At 38.1% G+C, this 24,560-nt stretch overlaps 1 protein-coding gene across 3 annotated transcripts in view; it reads right to left on the bottom strand.

Moving 5' to 3' along the window:
* Positions 1 to 1,867: 1,867 nt before the first annotated feature.
* Positions 1,868 to 24,560, bottom strand: part of LOC131426663 (potassium voltage-gated channel protein Shaker) — a 213,577-nt gene continuing 190,884 nt past the window's right edge. For all 3 annotated transcript variants that reach the window (XM_058589545.1, XM_058589543.1, XM_058589546.1), the window contains exons 11-12: positions 20,389 to 20,703; positions 1,868 to 18,858 (exon numbers count right to left, since the gene is read on the bottom strand). In XM_058589545.1, the coding sequence (XP_058445528.1) occupies positions 20,396 to 20,703 (308 nt within the window). In that variant the 3' untranslated portion in view covers positions 1,868 to 18,858; positions 20,389 to 20,395. The remainder of the gene's footprint in view (positions 18,859 to 20,388; positions 20,704 to 24,560) is intronic.

Below are 24,560 nucleotides of genomic sequence, written 5' to 3' on the forward strand. Positions count from 1 at the left end.
ATGAATGTACGGTTTTTTCTTAGGTTTCAAATAAGCAGATTCCATAAAACAACCTTTATAGTTTATTGAGTGAAAAAAGTTAAAAATTATAAACAAATAAAAAAAATCCAAACTTGGGCACGAGGAAAAACAGCCGTGAAAAAACGATGACAGATGTTTTTTGTAGACTCCTAGTAGCGTCTGACCCACTGATTTCGAATATTTATTACAAACCTATCAAAACTGGAAAGAAATTGTCACTGGAAGCAATTGATATGCTAGAACTTACAACAGAACAAGAAATTAGCGATACGGAAAACTCGGACGATAGCGTGACTGATACTGATTGATCGAATGCAATGCGACTAAGTGACATATTGTAATGATTTATTAGGTAACATTAACTACCTAGTTGATTGATTAGGTTGTGAAAAGTATTGGGAAAAGTTAAATGAGTAACTTTGCTAACTTTGAAGTAGATACTTAGGTAATAGAGATAAATTCTACGTAGGTAAATCCAAAAATCGGTACTACCCCCTTAACAAAAATTAAGGTGCTACTTTCAAAAGAAGCGTTATATAATTTTGTAAAGCTTCTTCGAAGACACGTTAGCTCTTAAAAATCAGTGAAAGTCTGTACAGACTTGTGACTGTGTTTTTCCAGTTTTGGATCACTGTGCGCCCTCTGTTTCAGCATGGCCATAGTGAAAATGAGTCACACGAATATTACTCAAGATATTCTCATTGTAAAATAAATTTGATAAGGTACATGTTCTCCTATAAGTATTATAAAAGTTTGCTGCATTAAGTTGCATATTACGCTTCGGTACAAGGTTTTCTAGGTAAGAAGTAAAATTATGCATAAATTTTCCAGGAAAGAATAAACTTATGCATTAGTTTCTACAAAATTATGAAATTTTATATTTTCTACAATTATTCCAAACGAAGTATGCATAAAAAAATAACACAAAACAAGTTATGACTAGAAAACTAGTTTTAAGGGGGTTGCCATAATTCAGTAATTAAAACTAACTTTGAAAAGACCTAAAAAAAAAGTTCCACCGAGTTCCACTTAGATTTTTTTTTATGATATTGGGCACATCTTTTCCTACAAATTTTGTAAAAATCAGCTGCATAAAGTTGCATATTTCGCTTCGGTGCAAGGTTTTATCCTAGGTAAAAAAAAGGTAAAATGTTGCATAACTTTGCCAGGAAACAAATCTATGCACTATCTTCAACAAAAATATGCGATTTTATAAATTCTACAATTATTCCAAACAAAGTATGCATAACAAAATAACTCGAAACAATTTATGAATAAAAAACTGATTTTAAGGCTGTTGCCATAAAAACGCTTTGTATATCAGGAACGGTGCGACCTAGACTTTTGGTATATTTGACAAAGTAAATTATTTTTAATAGTTCTAAAACTTTGTAGAAGAAAAAAAATTTCTATCTCTTCAGAAAAAAAAGTTATGGTTACATTTTTTGTCAAAGTAGCCCATGAACAATTATTGATAGGATCAAATTACGCGGTATATATTTGTAAATAATTTCTTCAAAGCAACTATATGTATTAAAAGAACGGTTTGACAGCTACTGATTTATGTCCACGTTTTTATTGATTCGAACCACTGTGCACCGCATCGTACTCCCAGTGATGCCAACTCTCTCCTCCCTGTTAACAAGATTTCTTTGCAAATGTCAGGAAAACTCTTAGCTAGCGACTAGCGGGCTCATCATAATGTTTTTTTTTTGGCATGGGATTCCTGTTTAAAGCTTGAACACGCACCAGGAAAATGAGCAATCGAACCACGTTCAATGATACGGAATACGGATACTGGAACGGAACTGAAGACATACAAAACGAGAGACAAATAAAACACAGCTGACAGGCAGGCGATTAATTTTTTACAGGAGGAATGTGTTTGGATTGATTTATTTTTCGCAGCGATTTTTTTTATAACGGTTATAAAACATTTCATAATCTTAACAACGTCTTTATTTTTTAGGTTTTTGTTTTCTTTTTTTTCTGCATGTAGCGTTCTTTCCCTTTTTTTCTGGTTTCGGTAATATAATAATAATAATAATCATAATCATAATAATAATAATAATAATAATTTATTTAATTTATTATTAAACTTGTGATTACTCTATAGTTTTCCTTTTCCGCTGACGCTTTTTTTCCTCTGTTGCGAGTGAGTGTGTGTGAGTTTTGTTTGTTTGTTTAAACGCCTGTTCACTTTTCATCTCCCTTGTGTCTTCCGCATTTTTTTTGGTTTTTGGTTGTTTGTTAGCTGATTTCACGTTTATCTTGATAACGATATTGTTGTCTGCACCTATTAGTCTCCGATTTGAAAAAATTATACTAATAATATCTGGTTTCCTCTTTTTTTCTTCTTCTTCTTTCGTCTACCTTAGAACTGTTTTTTTTTTGTAAACGCTAGCTTTTGTTTCCGATACCGATTACCGGTTAGCGTTGTTTGGTTTCGGTTGCTTTCCCCTTTCGTTTCCCTAAATTCTTTTTTGGTTTGCGATTTTTGTTATTTCTAATTAATTAGGTATCCGCAATTATAATTCTTGTCTGTGTCTTGCCGTCGCTTGTTGAATAATGGTTTTGTTTTCTTCTTTATCTTGCTTTCTCTCTCGCTTATTTATTATTTCTTTTTTGGTTTCGGTTGCACACTTCTGCTACCGATTTTCGCGCATCAAAGACCAGAATGGTGTGCGGTGTACTCGTAGAACGACCGACGGTCTACGGTTTTCTAAATGTCTTCCTTAGTTCGGTTTGCCATTGTTCTCTTTCTCTGTTCGTTAGTCAGTAGTATTTTGTTTTTTATTTTACACTTCATTTGATTATTCCGTTTTCTATTCGTTTTCTGTTTCTGTTTTCTGTGTTTGTTTTGAAAAGATTTCCGATTACTTGCTGAATCAATTTGGAGGGATTTGCGACGAAAAGGCCTAAGTGGACCGTGTTGTCTGCGCTATTTGCACGTGTAAGGATTTCCCTGTTCTTTTTGAGAGAGTTTCTTGATGGTTGGATGGTTTGTGGTGTAGAATAAGCAATTGTTTTTTTTTGTTTGTTTATTTTATTGTTTTGTTTGTAAGAGAGGCACACGGCGAATATCAACCTACTGCTCAGTTTGCTTAGAATTTTTTTTCATTACTTCAATAAAAGCGTGGTAGTTAAAGAAAAGTGAATTCACATTAAAAGATTTAAGATACGCTTCTTGAAAACGGATTCTAAAAATCAGGAAAACACTTTTTTTTGTTGTTGTTGGAAGATGTCATAATGAAAATAAAACCAAAAAAAAACCGTTCCGTGGAATGAAACCAAAAGCGCAGTAGAGAGCAGTAGGCCAGATTCCGTTTGAATTGAAAATTTTGCACGTGTCACGCGACTAGCAGTCGATTGCAGTTGGCTGTCAGAATGCGATGCGTAAGTGAGGTTATGACTGTCGGTCGTGTCATGATGCATTTTTGTGTTGATTTTTTTTTTGTTTCTCAAGGTCGAAGAGGAGAGAAGAGTATTCTGTAGTTGGTTACTAGAGTAATGAGAAATTGTTGTTTTGTTGCTATTGTCCTTGTATAAATTTACAATCTTCTGTGAGACAATTGGGGAAACGCATAATTCTTCGATGTAATTTCAAAAAGCAGTTTTAGGTTTTTGTATGTTCTAGTCCTAGTTTTTCGAGAGTTCAAGAAATTTTTTGGTGAGAAACAAAATCCCTCATGACGGTTGTATTTACAGACGAAAAAACGGGTGGCTGTCTCTTTTTCTTTTTTATTCTCTCTCGTACGGGAAGTCACGAGGGTGTGTTGTTTGACCGTTTATGTGCGCGTATGTAAGAGTGTTTGCGTGTGTCTGTGTGTGTTGCGATGTTGCGGTGCTACGGAGAGTGCCCCGGAGTCAGTGCAGAACTGGGAGCGCTGTTGGCGAAGAAAACAAAAGTTGCAAACCGTTTCTCACCATGTTCACAAAATTCGTTTTTCGCCGTTCGTTTTTTTTTTGCTTTGCTTTTGTCATTTGTCGAACTTCGTTTGTGCGCGTCAAGATGAAAAAAAAAACGTACGTAAAATGGTAACTCGCACGACTGTCGTGATTGACGAAATGGATGGGTTTTCCCTCTTCATTTTTACAAACTTCGCAAATATTGTTTAATTCTTTTTTTTTTACTCTCTTTGGCAACCTTCAACTAGTTTTGATTTTTTATCTCTTTACTTTCGCTATGTGGTGTTTTACGATTTTATTTGAAGTGACGGAAAAAATCAAAATACTGATGTCTACTGTTTTTTTTCCTATTTTGCGTCGTTTATTTTTAAAAGCCTCCTTTTGTTTTCCTCCTTCCGTGGATGATTTTCCACTTTTCTTTTTTTCAGTATCTTTGTTTTGTTCATTTAGAATTTTAATATTATTGGTTTTTAACTAAATTGTCTTTAACTTATGTCACATTTAGCGGTATGACTATTTTGTTTTAAATCTTACTTTAAATTTTTCCTTTTTGTTTTATAAAAAATGTATGGCAGGAGCAATATTTTTTCATATTTTCTTGAATCTTTCGCAACCGTCAGTAATACTTTTTTTTCGATTTTTTTCTTTAAATATATTTTATCAAAAGAAGTTTTTAAATTTACCACGCATTTGTTTGTTTGTTTTGCTTTGTGTGTTTTTGTGTTTTGTTCAGCAAATAGAAAGATTCGGTCCGTGTCTGTTTTTAAACTGCAAAGTGCTTTGGTTTTATGCTTCGTTACTGTTGTTGTTGTTGTTGTTGTTTGCGTTTCTTTTTTTTTCGGTAGAGTAGATGATAGTCTGTTGATGTGTGCGTGTGAGCGCTAGCGCTAGAGAGAGAGAGCGTCTGTTTGCGTGTGTGTAATTTGAATTTGCTTGTGTTCGTGTCCGTGTGTGTGTGTTTGTGTCAGTGTGGATTTGTGGCTGTTAGTTTTACACTTTCTTCGATTTTGGTAAGAGAAACAAAAGCTGTCAGACGTGGTTTTTACAACTCTATTTATTTTTCTGTTCGGCTGGTTTTTTTTTGGTTTGGAAATATTCACAATACACAATTTGGTAACAATTGTGGGGGGGGGTCGTCAGCAATTTCAGTTGTGGGGGGAGGGCGGGAGAGGGGATAATTCTACCGGAGAGTAAAGTTTACTTTGTTTAAATTTTTCCTCTGTATTTACCTAAGTCGGGAAAACACTGGCCTAACCTAAATCGACCAAAAGAAGAAAGAAAAAAAAACAGTTCTATTTAGAGTTCATGTGAGCGCTGATGGAGCAAAAAAAAAGAAATAAATTAAAAAGAAAAACACAAAAAGAAACGATTAAAAAGTACATTCTCTTCAACTACCCTTTGCTTGCTTTGCCATGCGATTTTACGTCACTCGTTCACTCGTGTGTTTTTTTTTCTCATTAGATTCTGGAAGAGGATTTCTTTTCTTCTGTCTGTTGTTCTAAAAAATACATAATTAACTATCACATTATATGATTTAATAAAACCGTTTTACTATACAAATTCTCTCAAAGAGAACGATATTATCTCAGCATACTTTTCTTGTTTTTATTTTCTCAAATTTTGGAAAAAGCGGGTAAAAAACTTTATACGCCTGATTTCATGATTTTTAATTTTTCAATCAATTAATTACTTGCCTTATAAAAAAATATATCCTTTTTTCTTAGTGATTTCTTTGGTATTATTTTCATCTTGTGTTAATAATTTTACATATTTGCCATTGTTTAGTTTCCTATTCTCTTCGGTTTTGTTCGAAAAGAGTTGTTTTCTATTTACACGGTCGTTTTTTTTTTTGTTTGGTTGTTGTTGTTGTTGTTACCTTCTTACAATTTAGGTTTTCTTTGTTTCTTCATCTGCTTCCGCTCTGTAACACTACAATAGCTCAGTATTGTTTTATTTTTTATGTTTGTTCTTCTGTTTGTTATTTTGCTAAGTACAAAAAAGTAGCCCTACCAGTGACTGTTCCTAGTTACCTTATTCCTGCTCTCCTCGCCTATTCGCGCTGTTTTCTTTATCTTCTTTTTGTTTTTTGTTTTGTTTTGTTTTCGGGAGGGAGTAGGGGAGTGTAATGCTCTACGAATTTGGAAAGAGTCTAATGTAAGTTAGTTAGTTTGTATTGTTTCTCATTTGGGCGTTTTTTTTTTTATTTGTTTGCTTCACAAAGGATAAGAACTTCCGATAGAGTATTTTGTTTTTAGTGTTTGTTTAAGACATGCGAGTATTGTTCTATTTTCATTTCTCCGTCTCCCATCTCCGTTTCCGTCTAGGTTGCCTAGGCTCGCATTGAAACAGAAGAATAGTCCTAATCTCATTCAACTAGAGTTAATTAGTATAGAATCGTGATGATTTGATCTTTGGCTGAATTACAATCCGTAGTTTAAAGCGTATGGATTTTAGTTTATAGGAAATTAAAGTTTGCTGCACGCTTTCTATCTCGCTAGTCGTTAGAAAATGGACTAAACTTAATGCGAGCTGATGATTTTCTTCTTCTTCTTCTTCTTCTTCTAACAAAACTGTTCGCACTAAGCTGCTTTTTATTTGTTTGTTTGTTGATGTTCAGTTTTTATCGGCTCTTGCTGCTGTAACTAGATGAGAGTGCATTTTACTCTGCGTCGTATTTTTTTTTTATTCTTTTGCTATAAAGTTAATTTATACATTTTAGTCATAAGAATCATGGTTCTGGATAATTTTATTTTTAAATTTAAATGCTTTCCCGCCGCATCTGCGCGTTCTACGGACTTAAGTTAGTTCATTCCTAGAATCTTAAATCGTAGTTAAAAAAATTGAAACGGAAGAAAAAAATATAAGAAAACCCGATCAACTACCAGAGTAGGCGAGATTGTTAAATAGCGTTTTTTTCTGGTATGTTGGATGTTGTAACTCAGCAACCCATGCGCTTGCTGCGTTCTGGGAGTGTATTTGGTTTTCCTCTCTTTCTTCTTCTTCTTCTCATCTTTTTTTCTTTTTCACGAAACAGATCTATCAGTTGGAAGAATTTGAAAAGCATATTCTATCTGTGTTGAACATTCGCTGACGATAGTCAGCTCGCCCTAACATCACTAAGAAAAACTACCCCGGAAACAATGCGCCTAACGCGAGAAAAAGTTATAGTTTGTAGTAAATATCTCCACTCCGTGGTTTACTGATTAGAAAGGGATTCGATGAAATGATATAAAAACTGGTTTGTGGAAAGAGCCAATAGGATTTTCCCTTGTATTTTTTTTTGTTTTAAAGATTTCTAATGATTTATTTTGTGAGCTATCTAAATTAGTTTTTTTTTTCTCTAGATTTTACTTATTTTGCTGCCGTCTCGGTCAAGCTCAGAAATAAGTTTTTTCCTCGTTTTTCCTATCGATGATAAAATGCACATGAGGGTTAGATTGTAGTGTGGGTGTGAATAGTTTAGAAGGGCTGAGGATTTTCTGCGATTGCAACTTCCGTCCGAGGTTTCGAGACCGAGGCAAGTGTCCGGTCAACGAACGTGTCAATTCCCGGTCTCTAAATCCTGTGTTTACGTTTATTACTTCCGGAGCTACCGTTTTGGAGGGATTGGTGAGTATTTATGCGGAACATTAAATCATTTTGTCAGAAAAGATTGATTTGGACAAGTTTGAAATTGTGTCGAAATACTGAACAAACACTTTTGGGTTTGAATCTTTGTAACTAAGTTACCTTTGATTTACGGATTTATTGACCTGTTTGTCAGTTGAACACGTGCACCTCTCTTCAGACTGGTATTTAAAATCGATCGAAGTAGGCTTCCCAAATGGGAAGTGGAATGGACAATTTTCATCGAACGGTGAAAGATGAGTACTCGGCTCATTCAGTGATGTCAGATCATCGATTGTATAATGCCATGTTCGCCGTATGAGTGCAAACGTGTTTCATGACTGATTTCAGACACAGTTCGTAAAATTCTTAACGGGTGGCAACTAAGGAATTTTTTCGAGGCCTGTATTAGCAACTTAGCAGCTTAGCAACAAACGAGCTCAGAGAAAAATAAGAGTGTGTATGCGTTAGCTCTCTCCTCTTTCTGCTAGTATTTTCTGTTTTGTTTATGCTTGCTCAGTTTTGCTCAAAGTGCCGTCGAAACAAGAAGTATTTCGCGAGCGCGTTGTACAGTTCTACGAACTGCACAGAAATCTCGGCAAAAAGTATACGGTACAACATTTTAAAAGCGAAAATGTGGCGGCTTCGACTCTTTACTATATCCTAAGATCCCCAATAACTGCTCGCAAGAAAGTTAGTGGAAGACCAGCCAAATTATGGACGCAAAAGGACTTCGTTCTCTTTCTCGTGCCTTCAACAACAAGGATTCACTGAGGCAACGGGATGCCTGGACGATTAAAAATTATTCCGGAAAAAGTTTTGTTTTAGACGACGAAAGTTATTTTCCTCTTCCGAAGACGCAGATTCTCGGAAACGATCGATACTATTCAACGGATAGTTCTATTGCACCTCCGAACATGAAATATAAGTTTAAACATAAGTTTGAACAGAAAGTGATGCTGTACATTGCCCTTTCCGAGAAAGGTATTTCTAAGCCATGGTTCAAGCCCTCTGGCTTGGCCATCAATCAAGATGTGTATCAGAACGAATGTTTGAAGAAAATTTTGATCCCGTTTCTTCAAAAACATCATGCTGATGGACAATACGTGTTTTGGCCGGATAAAGCGTCATCGCATTACGCCAAAAAAACACAATCGTTCCTGAATACCCATTCGATCTCATTTGTACCCAAAAACCACAACCAGACAAATCTGCCTCAGTGTCGCCCAATCGAAGATTTCTTCGGGGTTTTGAGCTCCTTGGTGTACAAAAATAACTGGAGAGCCACGAATTGCAAACAGTTGATTGGAAGAATCAAGAGATGCATTCGCAAAGTTGATATGAAGGCCGTACAACGCTCCTGTTCCGACATCAAACGGAAGCTTCGCCGAACATCCGATTACGGACCGTTTTCAAATGTTCACTAATTTTTTTTAACAATGGACAATGTATGTTTAATTTCAATCAATCAGATCATTTTCAAGTATGTTTGTCTTTTTTTGACAGCTTGAGAAAGAAAATCCAAGATTTAAGTTCCAACCCGTTATGATTAAATGTAAAGTAGGATGTAAAGTTGCATATAAATAAATCGTCGCACTTCGCGCAAATTTGTATGCAAGAACAAGTGTTTTGGAAATTACATGGCAGCAAATTCAATGAAATATAAAACAAAAAGTCGATAGCTACAACGCACCTTGAACCGAGAATCATCCGACTACAAAGTACGCATGATAAAGTTCTGTCCAGCTATTAGAATCCGGAATCATTTATTGTGTTGCAGCGGCACGGAAAGTGTCCGCTGCAAGAATTCCTTTACGCTCTTTCTGTGGTAAAAATTCAGATGGAAGCCGAGAGAAGTGAAAAAATTCTGCACACCCACTTTGATAATCCAACGTGGGCCACAATAAAAAATCGGAAAAAACGTTGAAAATCGTCAAATCAACTGTGTATGAAGCGCTCAAACGTTTCAGGAAACGAAAGAGCGTGGATCGAGTGCCTCAAGGTATGCGTCGTAGTGACCGCCAGCTGAACTAAAAGGCGTTGAGATAATGAAATCGCACAAAATAGATACTTTCGATAAAGAAAATTCTGACATACAATGTACTATATTTTGATAACATCCAGAAATATATAGGTCGGACCAAAATACATTAGAGTATCCAACAGCCTCATATTCGTTTTATTACTGCCTCATTCGTGAGCGATCGCATCCAAAACTAACGAAGAGAGACTTTCTTTTGTTACAGTGATCATCTCTCACTGTAACAAAAGAAAGTATCAATGCCAACGTCACTCGATCTACTGTAATAAGGTGATGCCAAAATAATGCCTGTATAGAGAATCAAAATCAATTCTCATTCTTTTTTTTAATATCACTTATTTAAACCCTAGTTGCGGTCGTTTGCCGAGTTCCTCATTCTCTCATCGATATAGTGAAAATCGGTATCGAAAGTATCCTAAATCGAAGGATTTATTACACCTCAGAACCTCTTTGGAAAGTAAAACGTTTATAGATACGAGCACCAACAGGTAAAAATCAATGTGAATTGTTTTCTATCATTAACAATTCGTGAAGTTTCGGTTGAACATCGACACTGCACAGTATACGATTTTCACTGAATACCTAAAATGACTGTGAGAACACACTTTTAAACCACTGTTGTCGTTGACTGGACATGGATCTCGTTCTTATAATTTGCAAGCGGAGCTGAGAGTGACATTTTTTTCATGTCATTTTAGTCTATTTATTTTGAGTAAATGAAAATTACTTCTGTAAGCTCTGATTGGCAGGCCCGTACCCAGGATTTCGTTTCGGCAGGGGCCCTCAGACAATAAAAACCATTGCTTATGTACCTTTTTTCCAGTAACTCCTATCCCTAACTCCCCGCGGTGCCGGCTGGGGTACGAGTAACCATAGGAAAGATCAGGTAACCAACCCCGGTGGGACCTTGGTCGTATGCTAACAGGGAAGGGGGGGCTTGCCTTCTCTTTACAGAGAGCGAGCCTACCCGAGCGTCTGTTCTCCATGTTAGGAGCGGCTGATTACCGTCCTTGTGTCAGTGTGGGACTCTAAACAGTGCTGACACGATGGCCCTCCGGCGAGACAGGAGGTTGGTACAGGCCTAACAAGCCGCCCGGAAAACATATGTTACGAACGATCAAGAAGGAAATACGACTCGGAATAATCGGCAAAGACCTACGCGACGAACAAAGGACTACGATTGGAAGCTTGGCTCATGGAACTGCAAACTGCTTGGCTTCCCAGTATACGACCGAATGCTGCATGATGAGCTTCAAATCCGCGGTTTCGATGTCGTAGCACTGCAGGAACTTTGTTGGACGGGACAGAAGGTGTGGAAAAGTGGGCATAGAGCGGCTACCTTCTACCAGAGCTGTGGCACAACCAACGTTCTAGGAACGGGATTCGTAGTGTTGGGCAAGATGCGCCAGCGCGTGATTGGGTGGCAGCCAATCAGTGATAGAATGTGCGTATTGAAGATCAAGGGCCGTTTCTTCAATTACAGCATCATTAACGTGCACTGCCCACATGAGACGAGACCCGATGACGAGAAGGAAGCTGGAACAAACCTACGACAGCTGCCCACGGCGGGATGTAAAACTCGTCATCGGCGACATGAATGCTCAGGTAGGCCGCGAGGCAATGTACAGGCCCGTGATCGGGCTGGAGAGCCTGCACGCGGTAACAAACGACAACGGTCAACGATGCGTAAACTTTGCAGCCTCCCGAGGAATGGTAGTTCGAAGCACCTTCTTACCCCGCAAAGATATCCACAAAGCCACCTGGAGATCACCTGATCAACATACGGAAAATCAAATCGACTACGTTCTCATCGACGGGCGATTCTTCTCCGCCGTCATCAATGTCCGCACTTACCGCAGTGCCAACATTGATTCTGACCACTACCTTGTCACGGTTTGTATGCGCTCAAAACTATCGACGGTGCACAATACTCGTCGCACAGGAACGCCGGGACTCAATCTCGAGCAGCTACGTAGCATTCGTACTGCAGAGGAATACGCGCAACAACTGGAGCAAGTGCTACCAACGGAAGAGAAGCTTGGCGCGGCGACTCTTGAAGACGGCTGGAGGAACATAAGGTCCGCCGTGAGTAGCACTGCTGCAACCGTTCTAGGTACGAGGTTATCGAATCGAGGAAATGACTGGTTTGACGGCGAATGTCAGCAGTTGGTCGAAGAGAAGAATGCAGGAAGGGCGAGGATGTTGCAACACCGCACTAGAGCGAACGAGGAACGATACAGACAGGCACGGAACAGACAGAACACGGTTTTCCGGAGAAAAAAGCGCCACCAGGAAGACCAAGATCGCGAACCGATGGAACAGCTGTACCGCTCAAATGATACACGGAAATTCTATGAAAAGGTGAACCGCTCACGTAGAGGCTACACGCCACAGGCCGAAATGTGCAGAGATACCAGCGGTAACCTTCTCACGAACGAACGTGAGGTGATCGACAGGTGGAAGCAGTGTACTACGACGAGCATCTGAATGGCGAAGCACAAAATACAGAGAACGGTACAGGAATCAATCTGGGCGCACGCTCAGCCGACGACAGATTCCCAGCCCCTGATCTGTCGGAGATAAGTGAGGAGATCGGCAAGCTGAGGAACAACAAAGCCACGGGCAATGACCAGTTGCCAGGCGAGCTGCTCAAACATGGAGGAGAGGCACTGGCTAGAGCGCTGCACTGGATGATTTCTAGGATTTGGGAGGAGGAGATTCTACCGCAGGAATGGATGGATGGAGTGGTATGTCCCGTCTACGAAAAGGGCGATAAGCTCGACTGTTGCAATTACCGCGCAATCACATTGCTGAACGCCGCCTACGAGGTACTCTCCCAAATCCTTTGCCGTCGTCTATCACCAATAGCTAAGGAATTCGTAAGGCCGTACCAAGCGGGATTTTCTGGAGCCCGCGCCACTACGGATCACATATTCGCGATAAGACAAGTACTCCAGAAGTGTCGTGAATACAACGCACCCACGCATCACCTATTCATTGACTTCAAAGCGGCATACGACACAATCGATCGAGAACAGCTATGACAGATCATGCACGAATACGGTTTCCCGGATAAACTGACGCGATTGGTCAAAGCAACGATGGATAGAGTGATGTGCTACGTCCGAGCATCTGGGACGCTCTCGAGTCCCTTCGAATCTCGGAGAGGGCTACGGCTAGGTGATGGACTTTCTTGTATCTTGTTCAATATTGCCCTGGAAGGTGTGATTCGAAGAGCGAGGATCGACACGAGTGGCACGATCTTCCGAAAGTCTGTACAATTTTTTGGATTCGCTGACGATATTGATATTGTGACACGTAACCTTGAAAAGATTATGGAAACCTACATCGGACTGAAAGCTGAAGCTAGGCGTATCGGACTGGCCATGTCATAAGGTTGTCGGACGACAGCCCAGTGAAAATGGTTTTTGAATGTAATCCGACTGGTACAAGAAGAGATAATTGCAAGCGTCACCCATTATTGTTAAGTGCAGAATCAGTAAAAGTGTTTATTTTCAATGATTTTTAATATAACGCGACTATCTGAATGGGAAGAAGTTTTCTTAACGAGTTTTTGAACATATTCCTAAGACATATTCCTAAGTTTAGTAAGTAATGTGCTACTTTTACAGGCCGATTGGTTAATTTTTATCGCTGCAGTTGATTTTTCGGGTAACTAATCGACAATTAATTTGTAATTTGTATTGGCGTAGAATGTTCGAATTGTGACGAAACAACGCTAGGATATTGTGCTCTGTTTTGGAAGTGCAAACCAGCGGAGTAGTCTACAAAGGCGTTTTAAAGTTGAATAGAAACCTAATTTACATCATCGAATATGTTGCGTATTGAAGCAAAAAGCGATTTATCGATTACTTCACTTATGAAATTAAATCTCCCGGATCTTAAGTTTTTTGGCCGGTTTCTTGTAGAATCTTTTAAATAGGTCTAAGTTTGACGAAATCCGTTAAGTCATCGGTGAAATTGAACAAATAAAAAAATGCATTTTATTGCGTCACTTCTGCCACCATATATCCGGAACCGGAAGTGATTGCCATTAGAAATTCAAACAAAAACAATGACTTAAAAATAACTGTAAAACAAGCCTAAGTTTGTTGTAATCAGCCCAAATCTAAAGCGGCCCTTACACGAGAAATAATAATGTCATGTGTAATGATTACTTAGTAATGACATTCCAAATTTGTTTGGAGAATTTATCACCAATGCCTTTACACGTCATTTTTAGGGGCTGGGGTCCACTAGGAGATTGATAGTACCTATTAGCTCTCTCTGGACAGTACCAGCCTAGATGCCGTGTGGAATCCGGCGGAAAAAAATGAACCAAGAATAGATCCACTGGGTTCCTGCTTCCATGTCGTTGAAGGCGACAATTGCAGGAGTTTATTTTTCCTTTCAGTTATCAGATATTTTCAATGTTTCACTTCTGATTACTCTATTTTATTAAATTATCTCTTCATTCAATCTATTAATTTCCGTCTAGCTTCGGAGAAAAGTTGTATTTGGAATGTTTTCTTCTTCCATGTTATTGATTGTCTTTCAGGATTATAAATTGAATTGATAACTATTGCGCAAACCCGTTGATATTACAAAGTTAATAACAGAGATAACATATATCGGTATATTGAATACATAGTAAAAACACTTGATATTAATATTTCAAACAACAAATTAATATTTTTCTCGGTAGCAGGCTGCCCAGATCAACCAGTATAGCCAATTAATAATTTTATTTAATAATTAAAATAATAAAGCGGAAATAATAAAGACGCGCGTGAAATCTTTTTACCTATATTTGGTGATTTAAAATGATTTTATAACAACTGTTCAGAATATGTCAATGCAATGAATCAACTATTTTGTCTACATCCTATTCACTCGTTTATTTTGTATCACGTAATTTCATTTAAAAAAAATAGGGAAGCTTTTATTCTTTACGCGATAGTATTGCAAATTTTTCTTTAGTTTCCTCGAATAAGATCTGTGAATCAAGACTTCCCGGGACTTTAATATAGGATATTGTTGAAACGTTCTCTCAGGGAGTTAGTGAGTTTAGTGGTGCATCCGAGCATCTTGAAACCGGAAGATACTGCGTCGCGCGCGAAACCAATACTGAAATGTTTACTAACAAATATCCTTCTCCCGTGACACTTGTGGAGTGCGCAGTAGTATATACGGCCTCTAGTAACAACAAGTGTTGGACTAACATTCCTTCCCATTCCTTAGACGATCTACGTTCGGGCCTGGCCGGCGCCGGTACTGATCAATGATTTCTGGGATTACCAGAAGATGTACATTGAAGGATGATTTACCAGTCCCAGGATGGATCATCTAAAAACTCCCTGTACAATTTCAGCTAATCCCGATCAGTAACGGAGTAGCAACCAGGGGTGGTCGCTCGAACTCAAGCTCAAGCTCAAGCTAATCCGACTGGAACAAGAAGAAGAGGAGCGCAGCGAGCGAGGAGGATCGATCAAGTGGAGGGTGATCTCAGAAGCATCCGTGCCTTGAGTGGCTGGCGAAGAGCAGCCATGGATCGAGTTATGTGGAGACGTATGCTTGATACAGCAAAGGACACCCCAGGCCTATAGCTGTTAGGTAAGGTAAGTAATAGATTACTATTAAATTTTTGGCTCTGGCTGTCGGTTCCGGAATTTCAGAGTGATGGTTGTTACAACCATAAATTTCAAAAATGTTTTTCATAAAGGACGAAAGAAACAAATACCTTGAAACTAATTAGTAAACCATTACTTTGCAAATTTTGTGAGTTATTTGCCGAATAAATTTACCTGTTTACGAAATTAAACCCACACTGATTTCCAGCTTAGCCTATTTTTACAAACTTATATTCAAATGAAATTTGTTACATTTCAATATGATATTTTGAAAATTTCAAATCGTCATTAAAAGTAACAATGCAACCAAAGCAGATACATCTTCTCTATTTGGCTCAAAACTTTGTCGATTTTAAGATCTTACCGGTTTTCGATTTTCGGTTCCGGGAGTAGCGACCATAAATTCCAAAACAGAACCTGAGATGACTCGGCCGATTTTCACAAATTTATAGTGGATTCAAATGAAAGGCTTCACCCGAATCCGGTATCTGGTTTCAGAAGTACATAATTTTAATTTCCACAAAAACACAATTTTTATTTTAAATTGAATTTTGAATATTCAGAAGTTGGAAAGAGGCATGTCAGTTATGTCTGTGACATTACCCACCCGCTTTTTTCTCTCGAAACAAAGCATCCCATTTACAGGGCTAATCAATTTGACATTATGATATTCTGTTACCGAAAAATCTCACAAATCCCCTCCCTTTCTCTCGGTAAAATGCATTTAAAAGGCTCCCGCCAGCTGGTATCCTTTGTTCCTTAATGGGATCAGCGATCTTTTTACTATTTTCTCACGAATCCATTGCTTTTCACGTGTAATTGACTGATTGACTGATGCCTACATGTACGTATGTGTGATGATTCAAAAAACCCGCTACGGGTATTTTTTGTTAATTTGTAACGATTTTTTGTTTTTAGAAGCCGGAGACTTAAACCCACCGTCAAAATAAGGCGGGGCAGAGCTGAAGAAACTTTGCAAATTTTGCTAACGCTTGGCGGCTGATTGGGAAACTATTTAACGTACGGTTCGATTTTTATTCTCTCTCTATATTTCACTCGCTCTCTCACTATCTCTCTGTTTTCCGTTGGATATTCATTTCAGTCTCTCGAAACCGGTACTGGATCGAACCGAGTTCTCTAACATGTTCAGCTAAATTAAGGCAAAATCAACGGTTTACTTTGGCTGTGTTTGTTGTGTTGTCGTCTGTCGTGTGTGTGTGTGTGTGGCTCTACTAATTTGAGTCAGAAGTTTTCGCAGATCGCCGAATTGATTTGTTTATTCTCTACTAACTCACTCATCTAAACACGCGGTTTTCGACTTTTGGTTTCGAATGCTTGTTTTGTTTTGGGTATTACTCTCTTATCAAGTTTTGATATGCAATAAATAGTCTTAACTCTTACATCCTCTGCGATTTTTTCTTGTTGTTGTTGTTGTTTTTTTTGTTTCTCTCGCACAAAACTAGAAACAAAAAAACTAGCATACCTGATTGATTGCGAAGAAAGAGGAAGGCATCACAAAAAAAATAAAACAAAAACGAAAAAAAAAAAAACAGAAGAAATATCCGAATGCTAAAAGCGGTTCTACATTTTCTCGCCGTTCGCTTGATAAAAATTGTATGAGATTGTTTGGTAAAGTCTTTGGGAAATTTAAAGCTTGTTTAGGTGATGAACAATTGTTATGCAATTTTTTTTCTTTGTTCCTCTTATGATATCTTCTTCGGTTACTATTAGAGCTACTGTTTTTTTCTCTTCCTCTTCTTCTTTTCCTTTCTCCTTTTCTTCCTTCGAATGATGTGTATATAATATATAATTTATTATTATTTTTCTTGTTTCGATTTGAAATCCAACTGTGACCTATGCGAAATGTACCGATGATATTTGAACATGGCCGTCAAGCTTCGATTTTCAAATTGGGAACTAGAAGAAACGAGAAGAAACGGGCTTTTCATGCTGAATCAGAATTGGGTTTCAAAAAGTGGTTTTACGTTAGTGTGATTTGTTTTTTTTTCTGTTCGATTCGTTTTACAATTTAACTATAAAATTGTTTTTTTTTCCTCTCTTTTTTCACGGCAAATTTGAAAAGAAAAAGAAATCTTACTTTTGTTTACCCTTTTTGAACTTTTTAACTACAAAAAACATTGTTATTACTAACATTAGTCAATTTCCCTATTTTTTTCTTAGATAATATCTATACTTTTTGCATTAAATTTAAACAGCATCTCAGTAGTTTCTTGATTAGTTTAGTATTTATTATTTTTTTTTGTTTTGAGAAGAAAAGGAATTTTCACTTGTCACTAAGCAAATCAACTATAGGGAAATAAAGTAATCTCTGTCTGTTTTTCTCGATTTTTTGTTCACGGTGTGTTTCGTTTAGGTTTTTTTTTTGCTTTACTAACTAACGCGCGGGCTTTGCTTCATTTGCTTGCGATCTGTTTTGTTTGCTAAGTTTTATTCATTTATTTTATGTTTTGGTTTCTTCATTAGTTTCACGACTTTGACTATGAAGGGCAGTTTGTGATCTCTACTATAGCTTTGCTTGTTTAAATTTACACTCCCATTGCAAATGGTGTAGAATTAGGTTCATAACTTCATAATGTTTTCTGTTGATTTTATTCTCCGCTACCGCCTCTATCGTGTGCTTTGGTTGTTTAAATTTGTTTTCCTCAGACTCTGGAGAGTAATTTAGCGTCCTGGTTTTTTTGTTGCTGTTGTTGTTTCTTCTCTGTAATCCTCGTTAACGGGGGGAAAATAATTGTTTTCTTACGAGTTGGGGGGGGTTGAGGGGTTCCTATTCTATTGCAGTGTCCTAGAGACGGCTCTTTACGAATTATTTTCTTATTTTTCATCATAAACAAGCGAGCGTATACAGTATAATTATCTTTAGTTTGTCTGGACCATACTCGGAAACGTGACTTTGTTTGCCCATAGATTCTTTCTAACGAACAAAACCGATCTACGATTATTTACTATTTTTGGTTTGTTACTTCCGGATTAGCGAGCTCCGCGATTACAACTCTGTACGCCGCACAATTGATTGTAATTATCAACTATAGTTCGGAACTAATTCCAGCAGCTACTTCTGCTTCTAATGAGTGAATGTGACTTTTTTGCATCTGTTTTTTTTTGTTTTTTGATCAGAGATGACATGAGCCGACTGGATTGTACAGTTCGAGAGAATACTAAACAAAGCGACTGTTTATTCGGCTGTTTCTTGTTTGTTGGTAAATTTCCTCATCAAAGTAGCCTACGGTTTTGCGAGAGTCGAGTCCTGCGCTTCGGTTGGTTGCTATGGTTGCGCAGCTCCACCGCAGCTGTCAAACAGTTGGTGAGCGGCGTTTGTTTACGAGCAGTAGTGGGTAAAACTTTACACTTTGGTAACAGCATCAGCAGTTCGGTTGTTGACTTTTTTTTTCTAAGCACAGCAGTTTCAGTTTTTTGTTTTTGTTTTTCTTGTTGCCTACTATTTTCGATGTTTTACGACGCGTGGTTTGTTTTTGGTTTTCTTTAATATATTTACTAGAAGTTTCCGTTTTTTTTTGTCGGTTGTGGCGCGGGGGCGCATGTGAGATGTGCTCTAAACCGCATCCGGTGACACTGGCAGCCAACGTATCAGATCAGTCGGCCAAAACACAGCACGAAGAGTACGTTTCACTGTGGAATAGAACGGAGTGAGAAGAAAAACAGGAAAAAAAAAGGCATGAGTCTCGATCGGTCGGGGTTGGTTGTTCCGAACAACTAGGAGGATTGAGTTTATATTTCTTATGTGTTAATTTACTAATGTTCGATGGAGCCAATTGAAGTGACTGTAGTGGGTAACTGCGTGTGTGTTTTTCACGTAAATGTTTTTGGACTGATTCAAGACAGTGGTTCGCAACCGAAAGGAAAATTTTGATGTCAAATTGGTGAACAAATGTCCGATTTATTTCATTTCTAAAGTATCCTAAGAAATCTACAAATTGAACAGCAAATAGATTTTGGAAGCTTTGAAATCACCGCATGATGGTTGCGAACCCTTGCAGCGCAACCCAATTCTTAATCGAAACAACACCACAAACAGTCACTTCAAAACACTCAATCGATCGGATCGGAGCGATCAGAAAGGAATGATCAACGGTGGATAGTCAAACAGAGTCGCAGTCATAACATTTTCGATTCGACATATGTTTTTTCTGTTGTACTGCTCTTCTTCTTTTTCGTCGTGGTCGTCGTCGTCGTCATGGACAACAAATTTTGGCCCTTAGTTACCAGCATTTAGACGCCTACTGCACTTGAAATCGATCAAACTGATCGTTCGTTGTTCGGTTCAAGATGGAAGATATAGAGGTTAGTTCATTTAGTTGTTGCTTTTTTTTCGTCAAATGGCGCAAAGGGGTTTTCTTTCAGCATTAACAAACATCATAGAACTGGGCGCTTCGCCATACTCTAAACGCGCTAGAAGCCAGATAACTAATAGAAGCAAGTTTGACAGCGGTTCGATTCTACGAATACAAAATTAAACTCGTGAATTTCTTCGGCGCAACATGTGAGTGCAATTAAAGGCAACAACAGTCAATACGTGGTAAGCTCACTTTTTTTTTGTTTGGGACTACTAGTCTGTATTTGGGAGCTGTCCTAGCATACACTTGGATTGGGTTTGCATTGATTGCAAGTTGGTTGAAGCTTAATCAACACAAAACTTTAAACTAAATTACCAAATTGTGCGCAGCGTTTCAGTAGCTTCGAAAACAAATTTAGTCCAATCGTCAACTGTGGCTTTCTAATACTCGGGAAAAGATATTTCGGAGTTTGTCAGATGAAGCGATTTCAATACTTGCTCCAAACAGTTCCCAAGCTGTGAGCAACAACGGGGTCAGGTACGCATAAATAATGTTGCGTAAGGCGCAGTGTACGGTACGGTGAGGGGGGGTGAAGCGTTTATCTTATAGATTGTACTCAGTGTGGTGTGAGGTGCTTTGAAATGAAGGAGCAATGCAGTACTGGTTTGAACACTGGCGGCAGAGAATCGTTTCATCGCTTTCATTTTCTGCTGTCTGCCTTTCCAACAAATCAGAAATATTCGGAAATAAATTTCACCAATTTACGATCTCTGGCCACCGCGCGTTACCACCGTGTGTGTTTGTGTATTTGTGAACAACTATCATTCAGGAAATCAAAAGGATAAACTAGCAGAAATAATCATACCCAGTAGTCAGACATCGGTTTCGATACTAACGGCTAATGCGCTATTGTGGCGTTGCTGGAGGTTATTATTCGTTCCACCAGTGCCGCCTCCCCCGCCATTACCGGGGAGGACAGGCCCGCCACCGCCGCTCGACGGTTGCTTACAGCAGTTTTGCTGCTGCTGCAATTGTTGTTTATCGGTCAGATGCGCTCCTAAAAATGGAACCATACGATTTTGTTCACCTAGTAGGCCCGGCGTTGTTTCCACTCCGTCCTCCAGGTCCATCATGTCGGACGACGATTCGGACAGTGAGTTGTTTTTCTTTAGATGTTGACCTGCAAAAATACAAAAAATACGGTTATTAGTTCACTTGAAAACACATGTTGATGATATTGTTGTCAAATCGGCAGCAATTGAAATCGAAACTAACTGCTTGATTCAGATCAATATTTTCTGGAAATTTATATATTTCGGATTGATTTGAATCGTTGAAGATCGAAAACGCACAAGAAAATAACTGACGTTTCAGTATAAAAGTAACCAGCCTACTAGATCAAGAGTTCAAATTTTTGATAGGTACCCGCATAGCGTTTTGGCTACCTGGGCAGCCATGGCCACCAGACGGCTACCAAAATTGATTCAGTGACGGTTGTCAAATCCAATTTGACAAAACAAAGTCGCCTGTATCTAAGTTAGCCGAGCGTTTTCATCTTCTTACCTTCGCTGAAAATGTGAAAGATTTCAATGTGGAAAAATCCTGGTGGATACGGTTGTATCGTTTGAGTTGCATATCTGGCAGCGGTGAGGCAGTCGGTCACCAGAATGTCTGCCAGCCATATTTTTCCAGCTGGCAGCTTTTAGTCAGCCATGCGTATGCGGGAACTGCTTTGAGCATACTTTTTTTTTGCAAAACTGGAAACATTACATATCGTAACGAAGACTCAAATTTCAATTCTTCATCAGTCCTAATTCATACATGGCTGCCCTGAATTTACTTCGAATTTGAAACAAAATAGATGATCGTTATTTAAAAGATATTTTTATTCAGGCCTATTTGCGTACAAGCTTTACGTGGCCGATTGAGCCGATTTTTTAAATAATTTTTTTTTGTATTGGATCTCGTTTTCACCCTTTTTCTAGGGGCAGAGGAGTTTCCATTTCCCTCCTGCGAGGATTGAGGAGCACTTTGTTCGTGGATCGTATCGTCATATATTGACGCATCGGTGTTATTGTTGTTACTACTGACACCCGATATCATATCACATATTGTATTTATAAAGGAAAGAATGATGGTGTTATTGTTGTTGATTCCCGTCTTTTTTTTCATTTTCCTTGTTTTTCGCAGTCTTCAGCTCGTTGCTAGTTGCTGTAGAAGCGCCTTGTTGTACATTGGTTGCTGTTGCTGGTTGGTTTGATGGTGAAACAGGAGTACTGCGCTCACTAGTTTCTATTGTTGAACGGTTGACCTTGTCTTTGGTTGAAGATGTCCTTTTCGCAGTTTCGGTGCAAGGTTGTTCACAAAACTGACATGTAATCAGCTGATTTTCATAAGTAATCAGCGTTTTACACGGATGTATTCCATCTTGACCACAAACGATGTAAGATGGAATTGGCTTATGTAGTTGCATACGTACCACTCGGTACGCCATTCCGGATACCGGGGAAAAAATTCCGCCATAAGTAAGTCCCTTTCGATGGAAAAAACTACACCGTACTGCGATATGTTTTCCCGAACGTCGCTGGTCTGCGGGGGAAGGTCATGCACGCGCACGTCTGTTGCATTGTCCACCATTACAGGGATTTGATATTTAACATTGTCATGAGCAACACTATGCACATCGTTGTTAATCGAAGCGAACATAATGTACCCACAGATGCCTTGTTGAATTAAATCTCCCTTACATTGGGCCGAATGAATAAAATGTTGTGAAGTCTGTTGTTTGTAGTATCTTCTCAAAAACAAAGTCCACAGAGTATAACGCGGTTTGGTATGAATAAAAAACAAGTTCGAACATGTAGTTAATGCTGCTTCCGAATTTAAGCATTTACTACATACCGTATCGACACAGAGCCGGAAAAGCTGGCATAACATGCACAAAGCAAGAAACGTACTTACATCTGTAAAAATGCCCCTTTTTTAATTTCTGTACTTCACTTTATCAGCAAACACACGAGTAGCAACCTCTAGAGCTACCTACCGAAAACTTGTAGTAAATACTACAGTTTGTAGCATGCTTTGACAGGAACTTGATCCACACGTAGCATTTACTACCGAAATTCAAGCATGTTAAGTTTTATTCATACGGTCCATTATTAGCGTCTAGGTGCATTCGTTTTTAAGTAAGATTTCATTTTCATTTCAACTTTGCAGCGCTTGAGATCTATACAAATCTTCTAGGCCAAGTTTCAGGCTTTGTTAAATCGTCTTTGCCCATTTCGTACACTTTATTGTTCACTACACTGTATTGTTTTTGTTTCTGTTTCGATTTTCGACTATATCGGATGAGATGCGAGCACAAATTCCGAAAATATTCATATTGAAAAAAGATATACATCAGTTTCTGTCACTAATGCGGGCTAGCACCACATTCAAATAATGGGATCACGTGAAGTTTGTCACCAGAAATGTATCAGGGGCAGGCGCGTACCCAGAAAAAAATTTCGGGGGGTGTTTCAGAACATGTTGATCAATTTCCATACAAATGGAACTTTTTATATAATTATTTGAAATTTTTTATTGTGGAGTCTTTTGTTGAAAATTATTCATTTTATTTTTTACTTATTTGAAAAAAAGAGTTTACATAATATCATACTTTTTTGAGTTTCGGAGGGGGTTTGAACCCCTAAAACACCCCCCTGTATACGCGCCTGATCAGGGGCATTCCACGCTAAATCAACCATCCAAATTTTTTTTTGCATCTTACTATTTTTTTCGGTAAAGAACTCGAAAATATTCGACACGTATTTTCTTATTTCAATATGGTATGTGAAATTTTCGAGATATGATTTTTTGAAATTTCCCGTATACAAAAAAAAGCCATTGTTCAACAGCATATACTGCAAAATCTAATAAAGATACAAAAATTCGTCCAAGACATGAAATGTGCGTCTTTTCCTTAGCTTTCAAATAAGCGATTCCATAAAACAACCTTTAAAGTTAATAAAATTAAAAAATGGTATAAATTAAAACAAAGAAAAATTCAAACTAGTGCCTATTTTTTTCTTTTTTTAGTTTAAAAAAGAAGCCTTAGGGGTTTAACTCAATTAAAAACTGTCAAAGTTAGGATTCGATCAGTGGCGCGACATGTGTCGACAAATTAAGCCCGTATACGAGGAGTTGCGCTGCGGTACGCTCCAAGCGTGCGGGTCGTGATTGAAAAATTCACTGCTCCGAAAGTATTAATCTTTCCACTCTGAAACTTTCCCTAAGGCTTTTTTTTTCAACAAAAAAAGGAAAAAAATAGGTCCAAGTTTGAAAGCCTTGGAAACTCACAGTTATATATACCATTCGACTCAGTTCGACGAGATCGGAAAATGTCTCTGTGTGTGTATGTGTGAGCACTTTCCAAAGATATTTTAACCGCTCAATTTCATCAGAGATGGCTGAACCGATTTTAATCCATAGACTCGTTTGAAAGCTACTGTCGGGCCATTGATCATGTTCAAAGATCAAATGACTCCGGAGATATGATAGTATAAGTGACGTAACCGACAAAACACGTTGTTTTTTACCGCTCTAATATATATATAAGAGTGCCAATATTTGGGGATCACCTCTAATTTCGTAAAGCGCTAGTGCTCAAAAGTTTGAGGCACCTCGAAAAAAGTCCTCATGCATAATTTGAGCTAAATCGGGCATGGGTAAGGGGTGCTGCTCAGCGGTTTAAGTTTGAAAACTTTCGATCATGAAAAAGCACCATACCCGATCAGATACACATAACAAAATCATAACACAAGTATATCAACAGTTGATATGTATAAAAATTTGTGTTATTTTGAGATGTTTAACAAATGAAAACAGTTGAAAGTTAGAACTTATGATAACAATATAATAACAAAATCAGTTATGATGTTTTATTTTCGTTTGCAAGACTCATGATAATGTTCATTAATTGAAAAAATGAGTCCTCCCGTAGCTTCATATCAAAATATAATGATCAGAATTTCAAAGAACTAAAAGTTGGCTGTGATA

This window comes from Malaya genurostris, chromosome 1 (assembly GCF_030247185.1).
Source record: "Malaya genurostris strain Urasoe2022 chromosome 1, Malgen_1.1, whole genome shotgun sequence".
NCBI classification, from domain to species: domain Eukaryota; kingdom Metazoa; phylum Arthropoda; class Insecta; order Diptera; family Culicidae; genus Malaya; species Malaya genurostris.